The 24,913-nt window shown below is 38.2% G+C and overlaps 1 protein-coding gene across 6 annotated transcripts in view; it reads left to right on the top strand.

Moving 5' to 3' along the window:
• Nucleotides 1-24,913, top strand: part of PAK1 (p21 (RAC1) activated kinase 1) — a 105,406-nt gene that overhangs the window by 71,027 nt on the left and 9,466 nt on the right. For 4 of the 6 annotated variants that reach the window (XM_084768227.1, XM_084768224.1, XM_084768223.1 and 1 more), the window contains exons 5-11: nt 174-211; nt 7,487-7,528; nt 11,193-11,309; nt 13,957-14,131; nt 15,570-15,633; nt 19,200-19,248; nt 23,679-23,791. In XM_084768227.1, coding sequence (XP_084624353.1) covers nt 174-211; nt 7,487-7,528; nt 11,193-11,309; nt 13,957-14,131; nt 15,570-15,633; nt 19,200-19,248; nt 23,679-23,791 — 598 coding nt within the window. The remainder of the gene's footprint in view (nt 1-173; nt 212-7,486; nt 7,529-11,192; nt 11,310-13,956; nt 14,132-15,569; nt 15,634-19,199; nt 19,249-23,678; nt 23,792-24,913) is intronic. The other 2 variants (XM_084768228.1, XM_084768226.1) reach the window with 1 other exon arrangement.

Raw genomic sequence — 24,913 nt, forward strand, 5'->3', positions numbered from 1 at the left:
CCACAGTGAAGATTAAAGAAGACCATGATAGATGTAGTGTGCCTAGCATGGCGTCTGCTCTTAGGGACCAGCCTGCTACTGCCATTCTCTGTACCTGGTCAGATCACCTTAGCACTCAGGCAAGAGTTAACTACACTTGCTTACTCAATCTTTTGTTTCTCTTCTTTTTACAGATAAGTCAGCTGAAGATTATAATTCTTCTAACACTTTGGTAAGTCTGTATTTCTTCCATTCTGAAACAAGTGGGTATGGAAGTAAGTAAGGTTCAAGACAGTGTGGTAGAGACAGAGCTTGGCCTTGGAGGCACTCATTTTTGTCACTGTCATGCCTGAGATTCTGTCTTCAATAAAGGAACTGGCGTGGTGAACGGTATTGTCCCTATTCAACACTATGTCCCTTCCAGCTTTACAGTGCTGTAGAAACTCTAACCTTGAGACTAGAGATGTAGCTTCTGGCCTGTTTCATTGATAGGTTTGAACATTGGAAACCCAGTTTGCCTTTCTGTAGTTCAGATTTTCCATCAGTGAAATGAGAATGATACATTCTTCCTTACCTAGATTGTTTCCAGACACTGGAATTTAGAAGGAAATCTCCTTTTCTTTCATCAGCAAGACCTACTAATCTGGAGGGAACAGATTCTGTTTATTTAAGAACATTCATTCTACCCTCTGAGGCTATAGTGGTGTTCTGTAACTTAAAAGATTGTTACATGAACCACTGAAGAACTGGCTGGGAAGTATGTCTAGGTATACATGCAGTTACAGTTCAATATGCTATAAACCTCATGAGGTCAGGGACCATATCTGTTTTATTAATTGCTTTGCTGTTGGTTCTGACATTTGCTAAGCGTTATCAAATTAAAGATTGAATGTGTCAGTGAAAGCATCTCAATGGTAAAGTCTGTGCTAAATGAGTTATTTAGAGAAAGAATTGGAGGGATGAAGATAATTTCAGATAGGAAATTATATTCATGAGGAAAGAGGTTCACAAGGTATGTGTATTCTGGGAACTGCTAGTGGTTTGATACGTCTGGAGTGTAAAATGTGCCGGAAGAGAGGTTGGCAGTGAGGAGGCATGGTAAAGTAGGCCAAGTCGTGTAGGAGTTTGGCTTTGTCTAAAAGGTAATGAAAAGCTTAAAGAATTTTGAACAGGGAGAATAGTAATATATAACAGTACTGAGCCACTGTCAAGCCTTGCTGCCAGCACTCAGAGTCAGTTATACTCTTGGCAATTATAAACAGTACCAGTCTGGTACTTTCAAATGTACCTCTTTCATTTTTCACAGTAATGTAATGAAGCAGATTGTTATCCTTGTTTTATAGATGATGAAATTGAAATGGAGAAAGGTTAATGGCAATACACATTTGATTCCTACTCTGTCCTGCTTCTCTTCTCATTCATGATGCTTTGCATCAAATGGAAGAGAGGTGATTAAAAATAGAGGGAAAGTATTTGCAAATACGCTGTCTTTGAACAATGAATTATTGATCAGTAAATTATTGAAGAAAAGCCTAAACAAAGTGGATGTGTGACCCGAGGGTTAAATGTCTTTATGCTTTTGTAAGAAGAGTGGCTGTTATCTATTATTGAATGGCTACTCTGTGCCAGACACTATGTTAAGATCTTCATCTTTAATCCCAGCACTCAGGAGACAGAGGCAGGCGGATCACTGTGAGTTTGATGCCAGCCTGGTCTACAAAGTGAGTCCAGGAAAGCCAAGGCTACACAGAGAAACCCTGTCTCAAAAAACCAACAAAACAAAAATCCAAAAAAACCCCAAAAACCCTCATGTTTAACATAATTAATCCTTTCCTTGGGAAGGAGGTGCTGCTGTTTTCATATTCTGGACAGAAAAACAAATCTTCCTAACAGCTTATAATTAAGAACCATATTAGAAACCAGTTGTGGTGCAAGCCTATAATCCCAGCACTTGGGAGATAGAAGCATGAGGAGGAGAAGTTCAAGGTCATCCTTGGCTACATAGTAATTAGATTGGCCTAGGTGACAGGAGACCCTGTCTCAACGAACATGTAAGCCATGTAAGAATTGGGATCTTCTGAATCTCATGCAGTCCAGGGCTTGTCACTGTGTCAGGGAGCAGAGAACGGCATAAGGAGGTCTTATAAAGGTGACTGCAGTAAAGCATCAGCCATGTTGTTAGTGTGGGAGAAGAGCCCTGTGGCTCATGCCATATGGCTTAGAGGATAACACCTGCTTGTTTAGTATCTGCAATTAGAACCACTCAGACTGTCAAGGACATTTCCCCCTAATTGAGAGCACTTCCCCTATAATTCACAATTCTATATTTTTTTTTATTTGCACATCAAGGATACAGTTTTATCATGGTAGTGTGTCATTGATTCCTATATTGGTTTTAAACACATTGTTTCATTTCATTATGAAATAATCAAGCAGACTTACTGTTTCCATGTTACAGATTAAGAAAATGTGGCAAAAAAAAAAAAAAAAAGAAAGAAAGAAAGAAAGGGAAAGAAAGAAAATGTGGCATAGAAAGATTGTGAATTACCTCTTTCTGTTGAGTTAATAGTAAAAATCAGTTTTTTTAAAAAACAAAAACCTCTTTTCCTGAACATTCATGTATTTACTCACTTCATAAGTATTTCCTCAGTACCTTCTTTGTGCCAAAGCACAGGCAACACAAACATGGATGTGTGCTATCCTAGATTTTGAGAAATGGCAGATTGGGGAGATATGAGCCAAAGGAAAAGATTGCAGGAATAATGTGCAATGCAGTCATATTTGATTTGTGATTTATTCTTTCTGATAGTTGAGGGAAGTTGACACACCAGGTCTTAAAGGTCTGCTCATTTAACAAACATGACCTTGTAGATTGCTTTTTGCTCTAAATGCCTTTATCTGTGTCTAGGATCTAACTCTTGGGATTCTATGGCATTTTTATGGCTGATTCTTATTTCTAGGATTCACACCAGCCAGGTGGGGTGGTGCATATTTGTAATCTTGTTCAAGAGGCTGAAGAGGAGGACCATAAGTTCCAAGCTAGTGTAGGTGACAAAGCCTGACCCTTTCTTAAACAAGAGACTGTGTGATAGGTTCTTTGGGTGATGAGAAATGACGGGCAGGTAAGGGCTTTGCTCTTAAGCTCACAAGTTAGTCATGAATCAGAACATATAAAGAGGATATATAATATAATCCAGGTAAAGCTACGTAATAAGAAATGGACAGTGTAATATAAATGTATATGTAAAAAAATTAATAAAATTGTAAAAATAACTACCCCGGGGACTGGGGGAGAAGAAATGGGCAGTGCTTTCCTATCTGAGGGATAGTTTAGTCTCAGCTCATGTCTTATTCCTGTTCTGCAGAAATTCGCTTAGGGTAATGAGCTGAATCCATGAATCTGTTAGCCCAAAGATATATCTTAAAAGGAACCATGTTCCAAAACAGAAAGCAGATCATAACCTAACCATTGTGAAGAATTCATAAAGAATGCAAAGCCTGTTAAGAAGAGATCAAGTAATTGGAAGCTGGGTGCATGGCACATGCCTGAAACCCCAGGACAGGAGACTGAGGCAGGAAGAGCACATCTCAAGCCAGCCTCCGTACACAGAGCTTCTTACCAACAGAGCAGGAGAGAAGTCTCCTAGGAAGAGAAAAGGTAGCCCCAGGAAAAGGGGGGTGAGGAGCTTTAGTCCTGGGGTCATTTTAAAAAAAGGTAATTACTTTAAATTGTACATTTGAGACAAGGGTAGCTTCCTTCTTACCTTTGGGTCTAGGTTAAAATTGGGTAATTTCAAAAGAACACAGACATTTTACTTAAGAAAAGCTGCTGTGGCTAGGGAGCCTGAGAGAGCACAAAACCCTAGTCAGATCTCCACACAGATGCAAAGGAAGAGGAACATACTTCTGCAGTTGAAGAAAATACTCGTTACTTTTTTGAATATATTTTATTCACTTATTGATAGGTTCATTTTGTGTACAATGTATTATGACCATGCTCACTCTCAATTCCTTCCCAGACCCCCCCAATACTTCCCAACAGGTCCACCTCCCACTTTCATGTCTTTTCTTTTTTTTTTTTTTTAAACCTGCTGTGATCAGTTATTGCTGCTTGATTAGAATGTTTGATCTTGTTGACTTTAGTGCAGATCTGCTACAGCTGCAGTGAGCTCATGAATGCAAGTCATATCCAGGAAATAGCATTTCTCCCCATCCTCTGGGTTTTACATTCTTTCCATCTCCTCTCTGCTATTGGTCTTGAACCTTGGAAGTTAATATAGATGTCACATTTAGGGCTGAGAACTCAACGGTGACTTCTCTCGGCACTTTGAACAGTTACGAGTTCTGCATTAGCTGTCGCCCTCTGCACAAAGAAGCATCTCTAGTCAAGGTCGAGAGTAGCACTAATCCATGACTATAAATGTACATATTTGGGAGGCAGTTTGACAACATGTCCATTTAGCAAAAACAACAGCAGTAGGTTCCCCACTATGGCTTGTGACCTCCTCAGCCATGGGGCTTGTGACCATGTTTATAGTGCCAGACAAGAAGTCCTTCCTGAGAAGAAAATACTTTGAAAATCCTGCATCTCAAGAGTCGGTTTCTCATACTTTTAATACCCAGGAGAAGAACTTTTTCTTTATATGCTTTTCCATGACTACATATCCTAAAGAAAAACTTGTCAGTAACCACTTCTCTATAATGCATATATTAAATCAGATTTGCCATAAATATTGTTGTTGAAATAATCAAAGGGTAAAATAATTCTTAAAATTTAAAATGTAATAAATCAAGATTAAAGAACAATTATGCATTAATGAAGCCCAGAAAATTAATGAAGCATAGATAATGTGAAAATAAGGGACAATGGAACACAAATCAGGAAGATAAATTAAGAGAAAAGAAAACCCAGATCTTACATGCATACATACTCAAAGGCAAAGGAATAGAACAGTTCCCCAATGGAAAGAAAATCATGAGTCTTCAATTGAAAGACCTATCAATAATCAGGTCACATAATCAGAGACTGGACACATAGATAACATTCTTAAAAGCCTCTTTAAAAACTAACACAGCCAGCATAGACCAGAACATTAGCATCAAACTACTTGTTAGCAGTGATAGATAGATAAGTGATGTCCTTTGAAATATGAGGAGAATTAGAGAGTCAAGAATTCTATACTAAATAAACCAGCATTTGATCATGTCAAGGTTTATAACACACAGATCATCTTTGAAAGGCTAAACACTACATAATAATAATTAACCCACAAAGATGATGGTGGCTAAGAATATTAACTTAAAATTTATCATTTTTATCCAAATTTATATGAAAAAGACCAGCGGGACTAGAAACCATGAAATAAATAACATTATTTCCAAGATTTCTCTTCATCGTTGTCTTGGCAGTTCTGTGCTGGCATTCTGTACTTTTCTGTACAAAAATACTTTCTGTAATTTTATTATTACTTTTGCTTTTTGGTAGAGCATGTCCATTAGTAGCTTTGAGAAAGCAAATAGGAAGTAAATAGTTAATATCTTTTGGGTCTTGGAATTGGGGTTTCTCTTTCTGTTTCCTCGTATTTCCTTGACACTGGCTGATTACAGAATTCTAGGTTGGTAATAATTTTCTAACAGAATTTGGAAAGTACTATATTTTTGTCACTTACCTTAACTATTACTAAATCCAAAGCTGTTTTATTTTTGCTTTTTTATATATGTAGTTTTTTCTCACTTGAAAAGCTGGTAGGATCTTTTTACTACCATTGGTGACTTTCAAAATTATACACATTTTCATCTTTATTGTGAAAAGAACAGATAGATTTATTATGAACTCTTTCAACATTGATACTCTGGCTCTCAAGTACTAGAGACTACATTTGGATTATTTTCTTTATTTCTTCCCTCATTTTCTTTGTTCTCTTTTTCTGAAACTCCTTTGATTTTTGTTGTAATATTTGGGAGATTCTTTCAGCTTTATTTTTCATTATACTTATTGAGTTTTATTTCTGCTACATGTTTAGTACATGATTTTTTTTCATTTTAAAGGCTTAATATTGTATTTTGTGTCTAAAATTAGTATCTGCTGTTATCTTGGAGGGTATTAATGATATACTTTATTTTTATTTTTTTCCATCCTATTCAGCCTGTTTGTTTTCTGTGTGGTACTTTTTCTTAATTGCTTTGGTTTTTCACCTTTATGTTAGAGTTATTCCTTTCATATTTAAAAATCTTTGGAGGTTTCTTATATTTACGGTTGAGGTACTAAAAGCTTAATAGAATTTAAGCTCAATTTAAGTTCAGTGATTTCAGTAATTTATAGTTTTATAACCACCTCCATACTGCAGACTTTATTTGTGAGCATCACCATAGGATCGTGCATTAGTTACTTTTCTGTTGGCTGCTATAAAGCACCATTGTTATGAAATATTGATGGGGTGAGGGTGTACAGATCGCCTGCATACTAGCAACCATAACCAAGCCAACTTACAGAAGAAGGGTTTGGAGGTTTATTTGGAGCTTATGGAGAGCCCATCACCACCATGGCAGGGAGTATGGCACTGGAGCAGTAGCTGAGAGCCCATACTTAAATGGCTCTAGTCCTTTGAAGCCTCAAAGCCTGCCCCCCCCCCCCCCCCCCGCCAGTGACATTCCTCTCTCAACAAGGCCATATTTTCTGATTCTTCCCAAACAGGACAAGGCATTCAAATACTTGTAGTCAAGCCAGACCATTTAGGGGGAAAACTCTTCATATTTTCTCTTTAGAGTTTTTCCTTTAGGTTCCAGATCAGACCCAGAGAAGAATCTTGTAAGTTTCCTTGTTGATAAAGATCTGACTACAAAAGTAGCTACCAGACTGTTTTCCACAGTGTTGTCGTCATTTTTCATCCCCGCCAGCAATTATGAGGGTTCTAATTACCCTGTATTCCCTTGTTTTCTATCTTCTGATTATAGTCATCTTAGTGCATGTGAAATAATATCTTATTGTGGTTTTATTTGCATATCCAAATGAATAATGGCTTTGAGCATCTTTTCATTGGCAATTTCTTAACTTGCTGTTCGATAACTTTATTTCTTTCAATTTTATTGAGATGTGTTTTCATGGCCTAGCATTTCTGTTGTGGGAAATAGTGACTCACGTATGGTTGAAAGTGTCTCCTGCATGTATTGGATGGGATGGTTAGGTCAAATAGAATGTTTTCATATATTTTCTTGTGCTCCTAATTATTGAGCGTGGAGAAATGAAATCCTCAAGAATAATTGAAATTTCTCTGTACATATAAATTATTTCTTGCCTTCAATATGTCATTTCTTGCTTTACATAAGATGACTTGTTTTGCATAAATATTTAAAATTATATGTTGTATGATTTTTTTGTTTATATAATTATTAGATCAATTGTTTTTACTTGTTACACAGTGTGAAATGACTTTCTGTGTTTCTGTATATCTGTCTGTCTCCCTGCCTCTTTCATTTTCTCTCTCTCTCTCTCTCTGCTGGGATTAAGCTGAGGGCCCTTCATATGCTAGGCGAGTGCTCTACCACTGAGGTACATCTCCAGCATGCTACTGTTTCTATAAAATGTTTGTTTTAATTATTATAACCCACTGCATTCTTTTAAGGCCACTGTTTTCCTGTACATATTTTCTAGTTGATTTACTTTAAATTTATGTCCTTGAGTTTGTATGTTTCCTATAGACAACATATATTTTGTATGCTGTTTTTCTTCCAGTGTAACACTATCTGCTCTATAGAGTATTTAGACTTTTGATATTTAATAGAATTATGTTTGAATTTATTTTTGTCATTTGCTACCAGTTTTCCTTATTGATCTTGACTTTCTTTTAATTCCTCTTCTATTGCTTTCTTTTATGTTAAAAAGTGTGTGTGTGTGTGTGTGTGTGTGTGTGTGTGTACATGTGTACATGGTGTGCTTATCCATGCATGTTCACATGGAAGCCAGAGAGAGGTTGATGTCACCCTCCACATTTTATGAGAGTAGATCTCTTACTGACCATGGAGCTCAACATTATTGCTAGACTGGATGTGCAGTGAGCCCCTGGCGTTTACCTCTCTGTACCTCATAGTCAGAGTTCTGGTGTTAGAGATTCAAGAAGACACGCCTGGCTTCAGGAAGACATGCCTGACTGGGCTGATTAGTTTTAGGTCATCTTGCCACAGGCTAGGGTCATTGGAATCGAATTCTCAGTTGAGAAAATGGCTCTGTAAGATCAAGCTGTAGACAAGACTATAGGGCATTTTCTTAGTTAGTGATTGATGAGGGAGGGCCCAGCCCATTGTGGGTGGTGCCATCCTAGGGCCGGAGGTCTTGGGTTCTATAAGAAAGCAGGGTGTAAGCAGCACCACCCCATGGCCTATGCATCAGCTCCTGCCTCCAGGTTCCTACGCAGTTTGAGTTCCTGCCCTGACTTCCTTTGGTGATGAGTCATGGTTTGCAAGTGTAGGCCAGACAAACCCTTTTCTCCCTAAGTTGCTTTGGCCATGGTGTTTTATCTCAGCAATGGTAATCCTGACTGCGACACTGGCTTTTTGTGTATATGCTAGGGATCTCTGATCTCTGATCCTTGGCTTGTGCAGTAAACTTTGCCCAAGCAGCCATCTTCCAACCCTCTGAATAAGTGCTTGCGTTGTATCAATTTGACTTCCTTGAAACTATTTCTTAAGGCTGGGAAGATAGCTTAGCCACTTGCCATTAAAGCGCTAGGATGGACCTATGTTAAATTCCCAGGATCTACATGGTGGAAGGAAAAAACTAACTCCTATAAATTGTCCTCTGACTTCCACATGCAGTCTATGGCACATGAGTCCCCTATACTAAATAAAACAATATAATCAAATCTATTTCTTTGTGGTTGCTCTGCACGTTACAGTATGCATTTTAATTTATTGCAGTGTATGTAATTTTTGTTAGAATTCAGATTAATGTTAACTAAGCTCCACTAATAAAGTCTGCCCTTTCTTTGCTTCTTCTTTGAGCTATTGTCTTTAATCCATATATACTTAAATATATTTCTTTAAATGTACACACTCTATATATTAGAAGCCCAACAATGTAGTCTTATAGGTGTTGCTTTATACAGTCTTTTTTATTAAAGAGAACAACAAGATCCATTGGGCATGGTGGTGCAACACCTTTAATTCTAGCAATCAGGGCGCGGGGCAGGCACATTCAGAGATGAGTTTGAAACTAGTCTGGTCTATGTAGCAAGTTCCAGGACAGCCAGGGCTATGTAGAGAGACCCTCTATAATACTATACAGACCCTGTGTAATAGTGATAGTAATAGTAATAGTAATAATAATAATAAACAGTATTAATATATAATGTAATAAATATATAATGTGACAAATAAATGTACACTAATATAATACATAATAAAAAGAGCAACAAGAAATCTAAATATATATATATATTTGTAGAATCTTTCATATTTATTTATTTACCATTTTCTTTGTTCTTCATTTTGACTGGTGGACTTGAGTTACCATTTGATGTTACTTCTTTTCAGTCTCAATGGAATTTTTTTAATATATATATAGTATTAGTTACAAATGAGATAGGCTAACAACAAATACTTCAGGGTTTTTTTAAAAACCTGAAATGTGTTCATTTTCATTAAAAAATTTTTATTTATTTTTATTTATATGTGTTAAGTGGGGCATGTACATGCCAGTGTGTGTGTGTGTGTGTGTGTGTTTGTGTGTGTGTGTGTTTGTGTGTGTGTGTGTGTGTACACAATTTCTAGGAGATAGTTCTTTCTATCCTTTGAGTCCCTAGGATCAACCTAAGGTTTCCGGACTTGGTGGCAGATGCCTTTACTTGTTAAGCCATCTCTCCAGCCCCATCTCCATTTATTAAAAATAGTTTCATTTTATAGTTAAAATTTTTTCAGTTCTTGGAATAAATCATCCTATTGCCTTCTGGTTTCCACTGTTTCTGCTACTAAAAAAATTTTTTTTTGAGATAGTGTCTAGCTATGTAACGTTTTACCACTCTCTAACCCTTCTCCCTTCCCCTCTTTATCTCCTCAAATTACATGACTCTTCTTTCACGCTCCTCAAGTGATGACATTTTAGATCAGGAAGATGACCTACTCCCTATGGTCATCATAGCTAGTTGCTTATATGTACTTGACTTGACACTGTCAGATTTTTAAGTTACATACTCTACCGAGGTCCTGTTTTTATAGTGTATGAGATTGCAATTTCCTTATTATATCAAATGTTTAGTCTTCCTTAATTTTTCAGTTTGTCACTTGTCTTTAGGACTCTTGGTTTTCCTTCTCAGGAGCCTCAGATGGTAGGTGGGAGGGGGACTCACCCTTTGTCTCTCTCTTTTACAATATGGTGAGCCGCTTCAGAACTTGGACCATCACTGTAGTCTAGAGACTGAAAATAATATAAAATTCTTTATGTCAGTTTATCTGAAAACCCTTATTGCATTTTTAGTCATAATACTGAAACCAACAAAACCAACAACTCGTGTTTTAGATCCACTTTTTTGAGTCTGGTTATTTTAGTCTAGCTCTGTTACAATTTGCATGGGAAAATCAAGTTGTATAGACCATTAGCAAATCTAGTTAGTGATGCTAGTAAAGTTCATTCTGGTATAGGACTGAAGCTCAGTGAAAGAGCATCCGGCCTGGGGAGAAACCCATCGTCCCTTATGGAATGAAGAATCTTGATATTCTGCACCTTGACTGAGGCAGGGCCTGCCACATTCATACCCTATGGCATAATAGTTTCAGGAGTTTAGAAAAAGGAAAGAGGATGCTATTTGGACTTCTAGTTAATATATTAGGCAGAGCAAGGAATTACAATGATAAAGTATAGAAAATTCAAAACTTTTTATTTTCTTCTCTGCATTTATTTTTTGCTCATTATAAATAGTACATATCATAGAATAAGAAGAAACTAAACTTGTCATTGAATATTTTGACTCTAAGAGGCAGGTAGGGAAGCTTGTAAGATAGCTGGGTCACTATTCCAGTTAGGCCTTAGGTAGGAAAAGGAAACACCCAAAGTGAGTGGATAGTGGCTAAAAGGAAGGAAACTGACTAAGATGACTGGCTGCCTTGAGGCTAATGAGTATTCATAAGGGGTGTCAGAATTGAGTTCCTTCTAGAGAGCTAGCAGACCTGGGATTTCAAGTTTTGTGTCCACTGGACCAGATGGTTTTGTCTTTTCTGCATAGAATGTGAAGACTGTGTCTGAGACCCCAGCAGTGCCACCAGTGTCAGAAGATGAAGATGATGATGATGATGCTACCCCACCTCCAGTGATTGCTCCACGCCCAGAACACACAAAATCTGTGAGTCTCTGGGGATCTGGAATGCTTATGAACCCTTCAAGTAATAGGTGGCAGAGAGTAGGGAGGTGGTGGTATTAAGGCTAGGTAAGGCTAGGAGTTTGATATAGGGGACCATGGACTTTACAACTGGTAGAGTCATTAAACTGCTTTTCTTCCCCTCTCTTGTTTTGAGAGAGGATCTTACTATGTAATCTAGGCTATCCTTGATTCATAGTGATTCTCCTGTCTCACTCTCCCAAGTGCTAATATTACAGGCATGCACAACTGTGCCCAGCTGGACCACCTGTTTTGAAAGTACTTTCTCCATGATTAAAGAGAAGTGGTGTGTTTGTTATTTCAGCTATTCCTAAAGTTTCCTAGGTAATTGGTGTTTATACCCGTCTACCCTTGGTTTATTTATCCTATTCTTTACAGAGAAGGCAGGAAGGTATATACAGTTGGCACATTTCAATTTCAGAATAAAATAAATTATTCCAATCTCTTAGGAAACAGCAAATTATCTTGCCAAATATTTTTCTTTTGTCTTACATATGCAGTGTTTACTTTCTCCAGTATCTTTAATGGTACTGAAAGACCCGAGAGAGTTTATAAATACATTAGTGCTATTAATGTGCTGGACGTTAGGAGTGCATTTTGATGCCGGATATTGGTAGTGATTTCTCTTTTAACTTCCTTTGAGGTTCCTGCATTTCAGAATAGCCACACTCCCTCTTTCTCCACTCTGCACAGTCTGTACCTTTGCTTTTATTTGATTTAGCACCACTGAGCAGCAATCTCCCATCAGATGATACTCTGAAACACTCTACTAATGTTTGTTTTGGCTTTTTATTATGAGATCTCCGTAATGAAAGAGCTATCCAGGACTTAAGCTCTACGTTGATTGAGTGACTAGTGGGAGCTGCTGTGGAGGACATTCAATTAGATGACCTACCTCTTAGTCTAAGGACTTACAAATAGAATCTGTTGGATTTCCTTGTCTGTAGGTCACAAAGTTACCTTCAGGAAAATAGCTTTCTAAATCAATGAGCTGTCAATATCTCCGTAGACATGCCCTGTTTGTGGTTTGCAGGCATATTTACTTACCACAGTTTTTCTCTCTAAATCTTGAACTTCTCTGAAGTAGAGGACATCAGTCTATCTATCACCTATTTATCTATGTATTGTTTATCTTTTTAGTGCTTAATATAGTTTGGGCACAGGGAAAAGAGATTATTTAATACTGAATAAAAGAGTAGTTTGATAAATTTGTTTTTCTTAGCATTTTTCTCTGAAGTAAATATTGCTAAGTTCTGACTTATATAAGAAGCAGATGAGACTTAGAGGGGTAAATTGACTCACCCACAGTAAGCAAAAGCCAGGGTTTGAGAGCAGATAATTCAATCCAAGTGCAGATTGCATTCCACAATAGCATACACACCACATTATTGTGTGTGTAGACCTGTACTGGGAGCCAGCTAAGGAGAATGTTACAGATGGAACACACAGGGTATCTTTATCAAGGAGCCATAGATGAGAAGCAGAGAAGGTTTAAGTACCTAGGATAGAATTGTTCTACAGGTACAAGAATAAAAATTGAGAAATTATTTCACTAGAATAGTCAGAAAGCCAGTCCAGTTGAACGATAATTGACTCTGTGTAAATACTTATCTGAATGCTTGTTTTATATGAGGTCAGTAATTAGAGGAGTAATACATGTTCTCTGTTTCAGTAGACCCTATAGATGATCAAAAATAGACTTTTTTAATGATAAAAATCTGATAAATACTGAAAACGTCTTCTGGAAAAGGAAGTATAACCTGGAAGTACTTTCTTCATAACCTTAGTAGTATGCAGTTGCTCCGTTCTTAGTGACGTCTCTCTTTTGCCTTTGTAGGGATTACTTTCACACTTCCTCAGAATGAGTAGGGCAGTGCTTTGTACAGAGCTCAGCTTACCATGGATTCTCAGCCAATATTTGTTAAACAAATGAACAAATAGGAAATACAGTGTCTTTAAAAGCTAAGGTTTGAATGCTTAAAACATCTGCCATTTGTGGCTCTAATTGTTCACACATGTTGATTTATTATTAAATAACGTATGTAGTATTACCACTTATAGACAAGGAAACTGACGGACGTCATTCGAATAGTAATGAGTACTGAGATTTAAGCTAGGTCATTAAGTTTCCAAGTTTGTTTTAAATTGCTTTACCTTACTGCCTCAGTACATAAGAGCAGTTAATTGTTGGTAAGAGCTCAACAGCTCAAGAGGAAATAACTCCATTGAAAACAATGTTAAGTGTTGCAAAGTGTCCAGGGGGTACTCACAAAAGTTTCATCTCAGAAGAAGAGTTACCTTGGGTGAGGGAGATTTCTATCTAGTGATAGAATCTCTTCCAAATTTTTTGCTGAGCCTGGTCGAGCCCTTTTAGAATGATTTTAGTGCTAAGGCCATCACTAACCCTGCGCAATGAGAGCAAAGGAAGGTCGTTTCACATAAGGCAATTGGACTGTGGCTCAGAAGACAAATAATATAGATTTAGACATTTTAAAAAAAGGTTTAGTGGGGAAAAGGGATGTCCCTGGGAAGTTCTAACTAGGACACCTAGAAAAGGTTCCACTATGTTGACAAAGGCTGGCTTTGCCAACATTTCCGGCTGATTGTGCAGGTATATACACGATCTGTGATTGAACCACTTCCTGTCACTCCGACTCGGGATGTGGCTACATCTCCTATTTCACCGACTGAGAATAACACCACTCCACCAGATGCTTTGACCCGGAATACTGAAAAGCAAAAGAAGAAGCCTAAAATGTCTGATGAGGAGATCTTGGAGAAATTACGTAAGTAGCGTATAGCTTGTTTGAGTCTTCCTGTGGTCTGTGACTGCTCAGCCACTGAGGTGGATTGCTGATACGAAGATCTGGATCCTAGGTTTAAGCCACGTGACTGGCTGGCTCTGTGTAACACCTGAACTGTGGACTGTACTGCTTGCTCATCGTATGAACGTTCACCCCTTCCCTGTTTCACCAGCTCTGGGTGTACACTACCTTAGCATAGGGACATAGTAAGAGAGAATGTGGACAGCTCACTTTGAGGGTTATGGACATAACAAATGGCTCTTATTTAGTCAGTAGTCTAGAATATTGTATGGAGAAAGACTGAGGTATTGACTATGCTTGGTGGAAAAGAATGCTCTTGATGATGCTTGCTCTTGACCTAGGAGAAGCCAGTTCTGCCATCATGGCTGTAGAAAAAGAAAGAAGGAGAAACCAATGATTTATGAGCCTGTTCTGTATAGCAGATGACAAGCAAGAAAGATAGTCTCTTGAATTTTAAAATTTTATTATAGTAACTTTGTGAAGATATACATGGTTATCTTCATTTAAACAGTTAAGGTTTTTAAGACTCCAAGATCCTAAATACCCTGGCCCAGGTCATAGAGCTGTGGAGTGATGCAGCTGAGGTTAGATCAAGCTGTGGTTTTGTAAATAGAACATACTGTCTCTTGTAATAGGTATAGGCTACGTCTGAACAGGAAGTCTAGGTTCTCTGCATGCATTGGCTGGTGTATCAGTTTGTGCAGGTCCTGCTGTGTCCAGAGCCACTGGCCTTGATGGTCTCCCTGTGGGGCTCCTGACCCCTCCTGGTCCTTCCATTCCCCGCTCTTCCATACAACTCTCAGCACTCCAGAGCCCAGAGTGGGCTTGGGTTTCTAGCCTTAGTATCCGTCCCAATCCCCTGCTGAGTAGAAAGTAGTGATTATCTTAAAGGAGTCCCCACCTTCCTCTTTATTTTTAGCATTCAGCGTATAGGCTGGTATGTAACGAATGAATAAATGTTTAATGATTTTTTAAAATGAATGAATGGCTGGGGGAGGGAGAGTGGCGCACACCTTTAATTCTGTCACTCAGAGGTAGAGACAAGTGGATTGCTGTGAGTTCAAGGCCAGCCTGGTCTACTGAGTGAGTCCAGGACAACCAACACTACACAGAGAAACAGTGTCTCAAAAAAACAAAACAAAACAAAACCAACAAAAAATGAATGAATGTCCCTTAGGAATTTAGAAATGGAATAAATTACTATGAATCAACAGTTAAGGATATAAAACTTTTGCTTGAGATTCATTGGTGGAAAGGTAATGGGCGTGGCTGATATGCTTTTGGGAAACTGGACATAATGCTTTAAAAATTGTCAACTTAGAGGGTTAAGAGGATCGTGGGATCTCTTGTGTGTCTTGATCTGGAACAAAATGATTCATGATCTCTCTTTCTTTCAAAGGGAGCATAGTGAGTGTGGGCGATCCTAAGAAGAAGTATACACGGTTTGAGAAGATTGGACAAGGGTTAGTAGGGTGTTATGTTTTTTTGGAGAACTGACTTAAAATTGTATGTAATGACATACGAATTTACTTCTTGTTGTTGTTGGGTTCCCCCCCCCATCAACCTTGTTCTTTCTCCACTTTGCCTCACCTATCTGAAGGTTTTATATTAGTATGACTTCCAAGTTTTTCAGAATTATGCTTTATGTGATATGAGGGATGCATTATCTGACCATGCTAAAATACCCCTGAAGCTTGAGTAAATGAGTCACTGATTGTCTTAGCATAAAACCATCTTCCCAAACTATAACTGATTTTTCATATTAACCTTATTTGCCCTAGTATTGAGACCTATTATTGCAAATGTGAAATTAAGACCCAGATCCACAGACTTTGTAGTACTGGAATGGGACCTATTTTTCTAGGTGGGTGACAGGATCTCTGACCTTGACTCTCTAGTTTCACCTCCATAACTTGTATGCTGTTCTCTCAGTGGACTGAACTCAGCAAATTTGAACTGAGTTCTTGTTGTGTGTTGAGGAGTGTGGATATGGCTGTGAATCAGACACAGTCACTGCCCTCCAGGATCTCACATCAGCAGGAGATAGAAAGACACACAGAGAATTATATAGAAGTCAGCTTTCGTCTGGGAGGAGGAAGTCAAGTGGGGCAAAGAAAGAGGGAGGGAATGGTGCGAGGGTTGTATACAAATGTAAAAGTCAAACTGTAGACTTAATCATTTAATGCAGAAAATTTTAGGTAAATTCTATCTCTATGGGAGAAGTTAAAATAATGATATTTCTATGGATGTGGTAACATACATGAAATGTAAAAGAAACTGAAAAAATTCAGTTTGGCTCATAGTAGGCTCTTAGTGGAACAAATCATTGTTACTAATTATTTGGAAAATTTTTACCTTGATATTTGTAGGCTACCAGATTTCTGAAAATGTGTTATAAGATTGTAAAATATGGGTATGGGGTGTTATGTTTGCACATCATTTTATAGTTTGTATTTGTTATGTACATTGAGCCTTAATTTGACCCTCAGAGCAACTTTTGGCTGAGTAGATGCCATTTTTTCTGATCCAAGTGGCTTTCCTACCAGACAGTGCTGTTGGGAGCCCAAACTGGTAGAAGATAACCTTACAGTTTTTTTTTTTAGAAGAAATTATTTTTCTTAACCTCAATAATGTAGATGGGATTTTTGTTCTTATATAATTAAATTGAGTATTAAGAATATAGTAAAAAGGCATATGGACACATTTTAGCAAGTCAGATTTCTTCTCTAGATTTGAATTTCTTTAATTTGAAGCAGCATTTCTCCTCCAAAACACACCTTTAAATAAAATAGATGTGTATCATCTATGAAGTGTTACCTGCTTTACCTAACAGGTCTGCTAGGGCTAATGCAAGAAGGAAGTATTTTTTAAGCACTCATATTGATGCCAATTCCATAATTTAAAAAATATTAATGCCACACCAGTTTGATAAATTGATACTGTTAGAATTTTGGCTCACTTCCCTGCCCCTCCATTTAAAGACCTGAAGACTATTAAGCTGCCTGATCTTAGTGTGTCTGCTTGAGATAGAAATAACAGAGTACTACCTGGTGTGCTTTCTAAACCTTCATGCACACGGAATTTATAGTCCCAAAATGTTTAGTTTCTAAGACTTTAATATGCTTGCCCTTTAAGGATAGTATATATAGAAGCTGAAGAAATGACTCAGTGGTTAAGAGCATTTTTTGTTCTTGCAAAAGACCTGGGTTTGGTTCCTATCACCCACATGGTAGCTTACAACCATCCATAATTTTAGTTTCAGAGGATCGCATTCCCACTTCTAACCTCGGCACACACACACACACACACACATACACACACACACACATGATGCACAAACATACGTGTAGGCAAAACACTTAGAAGGTTAAATAATGTTTTTTAAAAGAATGATGTATAAAGAATGATGTATAAAGAATGATGTATAGTGGCAGGAATACAGAGGGCTACTATGGACAGGAAGATCGATATTCAAGCAGCTAAGAAAAAGCTACCAGTGAACATACCCAGTCCTCATTTGATAGCCAGTATCTTACAATCACACTTTCCATGCAGGTAGCTAGGCTTCAAAGAGTAGTGGTTAGGGAGATGGTAACCATAGTTTCTAACTTGAAGGCAGAGTCCAACTGACTTTAATTGACCTGATCTGTGTGGGAAACATAACTTTAGGATTTGCTGAGAACATCTTATAAAAGACCACATGATTCAAAATGTCTACAAATTATACCATATATACATGAGACATAATGCTGTGTATAGCTATAAGTATGTGTTGAAAATTACCTAGATGTATATGGGATTTGTGGTTTTGGGTATATGATGAGGGGTTTGGTTACCTCATATAGATAGGATCACTTTTCTAGTATTATTTCCAGCCTCTCATTCTTTGTGAAACCCTTTCACTTCTTTTTTATTCCACCATCTCTTTGTTTGAGTGTGTCCCTACATGTTCTATGTCTGACATGGAGCTATTCTTACTTTTAGGGTAAAGTGTAAGTAACACCATATTTTCCTGGAAGTATATGTATTTGGGAAACTATGTGAAGTATCATTTTATTTTTGAAAAAAAACAAAACTAAAAATGCATTTCATTCAAACCATAGAAAATGAAGCTCTTTTGATCAGTTGTGACTGAAAAGTGTGATTTTAAAGTGTCAGAGTATCCTATAAGGAGGGAAAGGATATTTCTGGATTATTTTAGACTATTCAATGTGGGTTGACCAAGTTTTCATAGTTCTTAAAAATTATTTATATATTTAAAAGAGTAATTGAAGAATAGACGTTCAAATGCTCAATAGCAATCCTTGCAGCCCTCTCATACCTACTCCTACTTTTTTTTTTTTTTTTTTGAGGGGAGTGTCTTGCCCATCCTCCACCCTTGGCTTACTGAGTTGCAAGATTACAGGCAGATGCCACCACAGCAGGCTCTAGTTGTAGGTTTTAATGTAAATTTTAATAAAAGATAACACAGAAGTATATTGTTCTATGATTTTCAAAAAAATGAATACATGAATATAAGCTGTATCCAGGATAGTAAAGGAATATTTCTAATACTCTAAAGGTCTATATTTCAGTAAGTAATATAAGTCATCTCCCCTACCTCATTCTCAAATTCTCCTTGGGCCCCTTTTCCATTCCCTCAGTCCCAGTTGAAACTCTACAAAATGAAACCAAGTTCCCAAAGGGAGTAGAGAAGAATAGGGCAAGGAGGTGAAATAATGTCTTTGCACACTTCTGTATTTCATGGACTTGGCCTAGTGCTTAGCATGAGCTACTCTTATATACGCATATAAGTACAGCTCAGGGTCATAACTTGTCAGATAAAGTAAAAGTTCTAGATGGGTTAAAGCTTTCCTTCTTTACTACCACACACCACCTTTCAGACGTGAAGGTAGGAGGACTACACGGGGAGGATTTATTTTTGCTCCTTTTGTTAACATATCGCCAGGTTACGTTTAGAGCTGCATAGATAAATGCTACATCATTGAACACCTGGTTTGTTTTCCTCTCTCTCTTATCTTTTTTCCAGTGCTTCAGGCACGGTGTATACTGCAATGGATGTAGCCACAGGGCAGGAGGTAAGTGTTCATCACCAACTGTTGTGCTTCTACAGTTTTTTGTTTAATCTGAAGTTAATTTATCCCCTTCTTTTTTCTTTCCTTTCTGTTTTGGCTCAGTAGGATAGTTCTAGTTTCTTTCTGTACCAGATTAGAACCGAATAGGAGAGATACAAGACGTAAAACTTTTGCAAAAGCTACCAAAGCTCTGAGCTTTGGTCAGAGGAGGAAGAATGGACCAAGTAAGCCAGGAGGTTGTTGTATAATTCCAGGTGAGAGATGATGTTGTAGAAGTCAGTAGATTTGAGAACTAGTTAGTGGGTAACTTGGTAGAACTGTGAGAGACTGTGAGGACAACTTCCAGATGGGTAATATTCCAGGAGGAAGAATAAAGTCAAAGGCATAAGTATGAAGAAGCTGCAAACTGCCTGAGAGATTGTACAGAACCATCTAGTTATAGGAGATTTAAACTCATGACTGCCAGCTTCTAATCCAGGACCTTCCAACTCTATGCTTCAGATCCCACGGGGTGCTGGAGTCCTCATATTTGGAGGCACCTCTTTGTCTTTACTTTATTAAGTCATGAGAATGCTAACCTAGTTGAAAAGGAATCAACTGATTAGAGGTTCCTTGTAGACTAACATTGGTTGGTTACAAAACAGGAATACTGATAGGTGGGTGGTAGTCGGTAGCTACCTGGGAGAAAATCTTAGTTAAGAGTATTGGAACTCAGAGATTGAGTGAGGAACCTCCTCTGCTAGGATCTACTAGTATATTTTTGATTATCAAAATCTGATATCTGTCCTTGAGGGATAGCACATGTTTTATTGGGTTCTTATTAGCTTTTCACAAATATAAAAGCCAAATATTTATGTCCTGTGAGAGTAAGCCAATTTTTAAAATCATCAGTGTGGGGGCTGGAGAGATGTCTTGGTGGTTAAGAGCACTTGCTGCTCTTGGCAAAGGACTCAAGTTCAGTTCCCAGTACCCTCACTTGGGTGGCTTAGAATATCCTGTATCTCTAGAGGGCTCCAACACCTTCTTCTGGACTTAGCAGACACTATGCTCATGTGTACAGACCCTCACACAGGCACAAACATAATACATATAATTAAAAATAAAATCTTAAAAAGTAAAACCATTATTATAGTTAAGAATTTAAAGACATGGATGCTTGCCTAAAGTTATTTCTATTACCTTGGGTGAACCATTTGACCTCTTTCTGCCTGAATGATCGGGGTCTGGGTTAGAATCCTTGGTTTTAAATCCTGTGTGTTTTGGGCTGCAGAGTCATGGCAGAGCTAAGGTTAGACGTTGAGGACTCCCTCTTGCCGTGTAATCCTTGTTAGGAGACAGACAGGCGATGAGTGGTTCCTGGAAGCCCTGGAGATGCCTGTGTGAGAAGTGGGCCACAGGAAAGAAACTGGACTTTGCTGTGTGCTTGTCTTGTGGTTACAAAACTATGAATGGAAGCAAATCCATTAGCGTAGCTAATGCAGTGTGGTCAGGAAGGCCTCATTTCCTGCCCAAGGGAATATACATCGGTAGTGAGGGTAGTGTAATGCTCTTCGTTTTTATGAATGATTATTGGGGGCTGGAAGAGGGGAGCTTTTGCTGTCACATATAGATAGGTCAGCATGTCCGTGCTGGGAAATCTTCCTGTTAGCGATCAGTCATTTCTCAAGCTTGTTTTTAAAGGTAATGTGTATAATAGAAAGTATATACTAGAAGAGCTTTTGGAGTCATACTGATCTGAGAGCATTGATTATGATCGTAGGTGGTTTTCTTACATGTCTTAGCTTCAATGCGTATCCCTAAAATTGCAACGCGTTCTTTTGAAGGGTTGTTAGGCTTGGCTTAGGTAAGTACAGCAGGCAATCCTTCATCATTCCTGCTGTTCTGCTCCAGGGGCTTAGCAGATGTGCTACTACTGTGCTTATCATATTCATTGCTGACTTCCTTCATTGCTTAAATCTTTTACTTACATGTTGTAAGTAAAAAAAAAAAAACACGTTTTGAGTAGGTTATTCTTTTTAGTGTATTTATGAGGAGACTTATTAGGTTCAGAAAACTGGTGATTGGTCAGATTTAGAGAATAACCGTCAAGCCTAAAGCTTAGTTCTTTTAGGTTGAAGTCCAGTTATTTTTCTTTTATCTTTTAGAGGTATGATATTGCCTATCCTGGGTGGATGGGCTTTGATTAGGTAAAGGCATTTTAGTCAGGGTTGCAGAGCCCATCAGTAGTGACTAAAAAGGACTCTTACTGTCTGCCCCAGCCTCTGCTTGCCTTCTCCCTTGCTGCTTTTTCTGATGACCACTGGGAGGTTCACAAGCACTATATCTCATCCTTTAGGATGGCCTGAGGAGCTCCAGAGGGACTCTTAAGGCCCCAGTCCTAATTTAAAGGCATATTTACTATCTATAGTAAATTAATGTGTAGCTTTTTAGCCACTGGGAAAGGTATTCCTCAGCCATTGTAGAAAGCTGCTATGAGACCTAGAGGCCTGACCTGCTAGGAACCCCACGTACAAACAATTCATTTGGGTTATAACTGGAAGCATTTATTAAATGCTTGATAAAATCATCTTAAATTTTTTTATTATACTTATCTATGTGTGAGAGAGAAAAAATGTATGTGTGTGTGTGTGTGTGTGTGTGTGTGTGTGTGTGCGCGCGTGTGTGTTTTCAAAACAAAGAACTTATCAACTTACGGCTTTTCTTTCCCTCTTTGCACCAGCTGTATTTGTTGAGCCCTGTGATTGATGTTGGGGATTTGAAGCTTTTAACTAAGCTCTGAAATGTCTAAATACATTCATGGACACACATATACACATGAGTCTTCATACACAGTAGCAGGAATAAAATGATCTAAAGGGACTTCCAAAAAGGGAAAAACAAACAAAAAATAAAAAGCGCATTAAATTTGAGAATGAAATTTCTTTTGCCCTGATACAAAGCCTTTGAATGTATAAAAGTGATACAGTATCCCAGATGGAGGTGATCGTAAACAAAGGCAGAGAGAACATGGAACATAGAGTACAGTGGTAAGTAATATTGAGAAATTTTAATGTCAAACCAAGGATACTTTAGGTAAACAAGAGCCATTTTTCTTTCAATGGCTGAGAGTTATCCAATGTGCATCCTTACATAGCAGGATAAATTAAAACAAAGTAGTAGCTTTTATATGTATGTGGTATGTGTGTGTACATGCCTCCAGACATGTACATAGGTCAGAGGAAAACTTGCAAGAGTTGGTTCTCTTTATCTACTAAACGGATCCTATTACCTGCTGACCCCAATAGCCTTTAAAGGTTATATATCTGACTTTACTATTGAATTACCGTGTATACAAGCCATGTATCCTCTCTGAACACAATTTCCTCGCTTTTTGCAGAAGTTACATACAAGATACCTCTGAAGATTAAATGAGATAACATTTGGCTAGGTAGGGTGGCACATGCCTTTTAAGTCCAGCAGTTGGGAGGCAGAGGCAGACAGATCTCTATGAGTTCAAGGCCAGCCTGGTCTACATAGTGAGTTCTAGGCAAGTCAGAGTCAGGACTCCATACTGAGACCCTGTCTCAAAAAAAGAAAGAAAAGAAAAAAAGAAAGAAAGTTAACAAATTAGTGAACAGCTTAGAAGAGTACCTAATACCTAGCCATCTGAAGTATACCTTATTACTTGCATTAAGTGAGATTTTGTTTTATTTATATAAATAAAAGAGCTCATGAAGCCCCCCTTTCACATAAGCGTTGGGAATCTTGTCCTCTTTCATAATCTTTCTTATGCCTGGTAATCTCAGATTTATCTTTTCATGCCGTGGGGGTGGGGGAGGTGGAGGAATAACAGAACGTCTGACCCCTGGAGCTGCAATCACAGGTGGCTGGGAACTGCCCGTGTGAGTGCTGGGCACTGAGCTCTGCAAGAGAAGTGCACACTACCGTGAAGCCATCTCTCCAGCCCCGTATTTAAAACTTACTATTACTATTTTTTAATTAACCTCTTTGAACTTCTCATAGTTTCTTATAACTTTTTACTAACATTTTTAGAGACAGGCCTAACTATGAAACCAGGCTACTGACCAATGTACAATTCTCGTGTCTCAGCCTCCTGGGTGCTAAGATAATAGGTAGTCCCAACAGCTAGTCATTTTTTAAAAGTATTTTTTTACATTGAGGTATCAGATTTTGATGTATGTAAGAATAGCACAGGGACTTACTGAGACAGTTTCTGACTTTCAGTAGGTTTGGGGTGGCATCTTTGAGCAGTCTGAGCTGGCTGAGAGACGCCCTTTGAAAACCATTTAACATTGATAAGTTATTAATTACCTCAGGGCTAAGACCATGCTTTACTCATCATTGTTTCCTTAGTACTTAAGGTCTAGTGCTAAACGTGTGCTTGGTAAATGTTGTGTGGCTCTTGGCGCACATTGAATATGCTGTCATTTCAGGTGGCCATTAAACAGATGAATCTTCAGCAGCAGCCGAAGAAGGAGCTGATTATTAATGAGATCCTGGTCATGAGGGAAAACAAAAACCCAAATATTGTGAACTACTTGGACAGGTATGGAGCGGGTGGGTCCTGCCACAGACGGTTCAGGCTTTTGGGGCCTAAGTGTCAGAGAGTAGATGAAGGCAGCACTGGAACTGCTTCCATTGAAGTGTTTGCTCTGCTGAGCACTTCAATTGCTGGCAATCAATCTGAGTGATGGTTGTTAACCCTCCACCCCACAGCTTCTAACAACTGATTCTTTACTGTGCTTTCTGGCTAGGGGAGTGGCCTTTTCAGCCCATCTGCCTGATGTCCTTATTTCATTCTATATTCCTAGCATTTCCTCATCCTGCTCACCTTCCGGACTAATTCTTATTGTCCATATGCTCCTAAAATGTGATGCTCACTCTAGTCTACGTGTTGTTTTGAAATCTGACAATCATGGAAAAAAGGAGACTCTTTGTTTTTCTAATCTCAACAAAAGTCCATCCATCCGTCCTTGTTGTTGTCCAGCACTCCCCTTCCCCACCAAATGCCTGTCCAGTTGTTAACTACTAGTAAGTTTGTGGTCAACTGAAATGTATTACTCCTCATATAAACTTTAATTAGACTGGAAATAGAAACTATCTTAGCTTACCAGCCTCAATTTCCTGACATCTTGGGTTAAGGCATGCACCATTTTAAATATGTCCTGTTTATTCTTCACCACCTTAAAAAATTGCTATTGGGCTAGGATGTAATTAATGTTATAGCTCAGTTATAGAATTGCTTGGATAGCATGTGTGAGGCTCTGTGCTTGGTTCTCAGCACCACCAGAAGAAAGTTACAGAAGAACAAGGTTAAAATCTTACCTTTGTATTAAGATCTTTCAAGTTTCTCCATCTGCCAAGTAATGACCCATTATCAGAATGAAGAAAAGATGACAGATCTTATACCTTAAACCAACACGTTTTTCTCCAGCAGAGCTTCTTTGCTGAAGGTTAATACAAGTTATCCTCTTTTTCATTTGTCTACAGTGAGATAATATTGACCAGATGAGTTAAATTACCTTTTTATTTATCCAAAAATAGAGCTGAGAAGCCTACTCTCTGAGTCAAATTCAGTGCTGAATCAGGTCAGGCTACCAAACTACAGCATGGTTATTAGAAAAGGCTAGAATTATAGAAACTCAAAGTAAAAGTCATTATCAGCATA

Source organism: Acomys minous (assembly GCF_964271855.1).
Source record: "Acomys minous genome assembly, chromosome: 2".
NCBI classification, from domain to species: domain Eukaryota; kingdom Metazoa; phylum Chordata; class Mammalia; order Rodentia; family Muridae; genus Acomys; species Acomys minous.